Below are 4096 nucleotides of genomic sequence, written 5' to 3' on the forward strand. Positions count from 1 at the left end.
CGGGTTCATGGAGGTTAGGGGAAGAACCGATCAAGTAAAAAACAGCCACCTGATTTAAGGTAAGTTGGGATGGGAGGGGCTAGCAGGGGCAGGGAGGTTGGGGGATCAGGGGGACAAGCAGGCTTGGGGGGATCAAGGAGTCTGTAGGGGCAGCACCCAAGGAAGGGGCAAGCAGGAGCTGAAGGAGGGAACAGGGAGGCATAAAGCATGCGCTAGGACCCTGGGGGTACCTCCTCTGCTGCAGCAGAAAGAATAAAATGAATTCAGCAGGAAATAGGAACCTGGGGAAACTGCCGTGGCTGGAACCTGTAACCAACTCCTTGAGTAGCTATGGGCCAAATCCACTCTTTTCATGACCATAGGTTGCTGAACCCTGACCTAGATACCTACACCTAGATTATGTATCTATGTATAAAATCACCTGCACTGTTTTATCCTCACTCTCCTCAGATCTGGATCTATAGTTCTGAACACCTAAAACTCCACCTACCGTTCTGGAAAACAGTGTCTTTATAAAGGAACGTAATGTCATCCAGTAGTATTTTCCCTGCCGGAGAGGAAATCCCTTGAAATTTTAAGAGCTTCTGGTGCATTATAAGAAAATACATAATACTTTAAAGTAGAAATATGCAGTAAATTTGTGGCAATTGTCAGAATTGGCCACTATATCAATAGTATTCAACCAGGTTTTCAGTCCATTGTGTGCAGGTAAATCCAAGACAAATCTTTGTGAACACCCTTAATGTTTTTGTTTATATTAGCTACAAAATTAATTCTATACAGAAAATAACATTTAAAATAAATTTTGCTTTTCCCTAGCAAAGTGCACTATATACACTCTTACGTGCGCTGCTTTTCCAGTAAAGTTTTGAACGTGGAGATTAACTCAAGGTAGGAAGTAGGTGTAACATAGTTATGTCTTTGAAGCTCAGCATGAAACAAATCAGATAAAGCTATGGTAGAAGTGTGAAAGCTTTTACACATATCAATACAGCCTTTCCGAGTTTCCTCTGACATTTCAATATCTTCCAAAAAGCGAGAAGCAACAGCTTCCAATGCATCTTCAGGCCATGTCTAAAATTAAAACAAACAACAAATAAATAAATACCCGTCTTTTATATAACAGCTTCTATTCACAGTTTGAAAACCACTTTACAATTAAGCCAATATCATTTCTATTTTAAAGATGAAATGCAGGGTACATACAGGCATTACACTTAGAACAACCAAACTAGGGTTAGGCCAACTAAGTGCTGATTTGTATAACGTTGAGTTTAGAATGAGCAAATAACGGCCAGCCCCATATAACTTAGTTCACCTAGGGAAGCGCTAATCTGTGTCCGACCTAACCAAATGTGTGTACATGCTTGGAGCACAGCCCTGGGGCTGGGAAAACCTAGCCACTCACCCCAAACCCAGGCTGCATTTTTCTTGCTGCTTCCCCCTAATCCTGACTAAGCTATCTTTAGCCCTCCAACCCCTTCCCCCCATCCTGCCAACCCTCTACCAAACACTCCAAACCCTCCTGCGGATCTGCTAGGTTCTGCCCACCCCAGCTCAACTTGCTTAGGGCTTGGACAGACATTCAGTTTCTCCAGGGAGAGTCCCTGCTCTTTCAGGAGAAACCACGAGTGCACACAAGTTCATAATTTTTCTCCCAGAATAAAAGTAACCACTCTGGGAGAAAAATAATTAGGGAACAACCCGAGTAAAGTGGCTCCACAAAGAATATCTCTCAGGAGAAAGAATTCCTGTACAGACAGCAGAACTGACCTGCAAAATCCCAGTGTGATTTGCTTCTGTGTCAGTCTCAGCCAAACAGGGAGCAAAACACACTCCATAAGTGCTTCAGGCTGGAAAAGCCCAGCACTAAGCCACTTAAGTGGCAAGTTCTGCTCCCAGCTGTGTCCCTGCCTGAATCATACTGCAGCACTTAGGAGCAGAGAAGTATACAAGAATTTGCCTTGTCCAGTCTTAGCTCCAACACAGCACTGGTTGGGGGGTGAGGGAAAAGGGAGGGAGGGAGAGGGTGTGGAAAAGGGTGGAAAAGGTCTGTAGGACTCTTCTGTGCATGGCACAGACCCTGCCCCTACCTTCCCTGACCCTAATGATCCCTGTCTACATTGACTTGAAAAAAACACCTGCAAAGCTCTCTAGACTGCATGCTCTAGGGACCCTGGCAGCTGAGTGTCTTCACTGCAGGCTCCTTACTTCTCTGTCTCAGGGGTGACATGTAGGGGGAGCAAACGGGTGCATGTGCATCCCCTGAGCATGGTGGTGCACCCCCTACAAAAAGGCACCCACTACCACCCTGTGATCATCACTGGCTGCCGCCGCCAGCACCTAGGGGTTGTCACTGACCCCTGATTGGCACTTGCTGCCCCCTCCCGGCTGCCGCTGCTGACAGCGCTGGTGGCATCTGCAGGAGCTCTGTGTTTACCGCTGCTGCACTCCCGCCGCCAACAGCCCAGCCATGCCCCCCCAGCGGCCAGGGGCATGCATCATTCATGCTCTGTCTCATTCTGTACAGGTGAGTTTTTCTCTCAGGAAAAAGAAACCTGGGAGCATGGCTCCTGGCATTAGAGAACATGTGCACAAGTGGGGACCCAAATTATGATCACATGGCTTAAGGTAAGCTACATGATAACAGACTGGGTCCCATGAATGTGTGCACATGCCTCGAGGCACAAAGGTATAATGACTTGTCTAAAGTCACCCAGCAGGCCAGTGGGAGAGCTATAACAGAATTCAGATCTCTGAAGTCCTAGTCCAGTCTCTATCCAGTAGATTGCCCTAATTTTCCCGTAATAGTAGTTTTTACAAGAGAAGTTTCACATTTTTATATTCACTAATAGGAAAACCAAATGTAGTACAATGATTTACTGCAACCTGAAACTTCAGAAAAGCAGGTCTCTAAGTAAGTAGTACACCCAGGTGCAATAAAGAGCACCCAGGTTTGTCAAAGGATATATAACCAAACCTTGATTAACTGAAATCAGATAACTAGGACTGTATTGTGAAAAATAAAAAGAGCCATAATTCTGCTCTTTAGATGTATGGGCAACTCCCACTAAATTCAATGAGAGCTGTCAGTGCTTAATCAAAAGCAAACTTAGTTTCTACCCTTCTAGTATGAAAAAGCACAGTTAGTCGTCAGTTGTTACAACTGTATTAAATGAAAAACTCTTACTTGTTTTATTGGTGTAAATGTTCCTTATAAAAATATCTCCATCATTCTTTAATGCATGGTTTTTTTAAACAAAAGGATTAACTGAATTTCATTCATCTAAAGGTCAAAACTCACTGCAGTGAATGTCAATCTGTCTTTTAAACATGTGTTTAGTTTAACAATTGTTTCCAAATCTTTTAAAGTTAAATTAACCAGATTAAAATTTAATGTAAAATAGAGTGCAGTAGAACTTTTGTCCCAGTCCTGCAATAGTCAAATGCTTTAACATTAAACATGCCTTATTCCATAAGAAGTTGATTGATCATGCACAAAAATATCTGTGTAAGTCTTCGCAACACAGTAACTTACGTGTGCATGTATCCTGTAATCACAAATTAAAGAGAATAAATGTGGTTCCCATCTTCAAAAAGGGGAGGAAGGAGGACTCAGGAAACTATATGCCAGTTAGTCTTACCTCAATCCTGAGTAAGCTTTTTGAGAGAATTATCCTGGCACATGTCCATGAGGGGCCACCAGGGGAGGTTATGCTTAGGAGCAACCAACACAGGTTCATTAGAGGCAGGTCCTGTCAGACCAACCTGGTGGCCTTCTATGACCAGGTCACAAAATCCTTAGACACAGGGGTAGCAGTGGACATAGTCTTTCTGGACTTTAGGAAGGCCTTTGACATTGTCTCTCACCCCGTTCTCATTAAGAAACTGGGGGACTGTGGTGTCAACACCTACACAGACAAATGAGTCACCAACTGGCTGGAGGGCCGCACCCAGAGAGTGGTGGTGGATGGGTCATTTTCGACCTGGAGGGATGTGGGCAGCGGGGTCCCCCAGGGCTCAGTCCTTGGGCCCGCACTGTTCAACATCTTCATCAGCAACTTGGACAAGGGGGTAAAAAGCACCCTGCTCAAAT

The 4096-nt window shown here is 44.5% G+C and overlaps 1 protein-coding gene across 1 annotated transcript in view; it reads right to left on the reverse strand.

Moving 5' to 3' along the window:
- The window catches only part of DNAH7 (dynein axonemal heavy chain 7), a 257096-nt gene that overhangs the window by 103642 nt on the left and 149358 nt on the right, over window positions 1-4096 (reverse strand). Inside the window, exon 41 of the mRNA XM_019522878.1 lies at window positions 845-1074. Within this exon, the coding sequence (XP_019378423.1) occupies window positions 845-1074 (230 nt within the window). The remainder of the gene's footprint in view (window positions 1-844; window positions 1075-4096) is intronic.

This window comes from Gavialis gangeticus, unplaced genomic scaffold, assembly GCF_001723915.1.
Source record: "Gavialis gangeticus isolate Ggan-Ray unplaced genomic scaffold, GavGan_comp1, whole genome shotgun sequence".
Lineage (NCBI taxonomy): Eukaryota > Metazoa > Chordata > Crocodylia > Gavialidae > Gavialis > Gavialis gangeticus.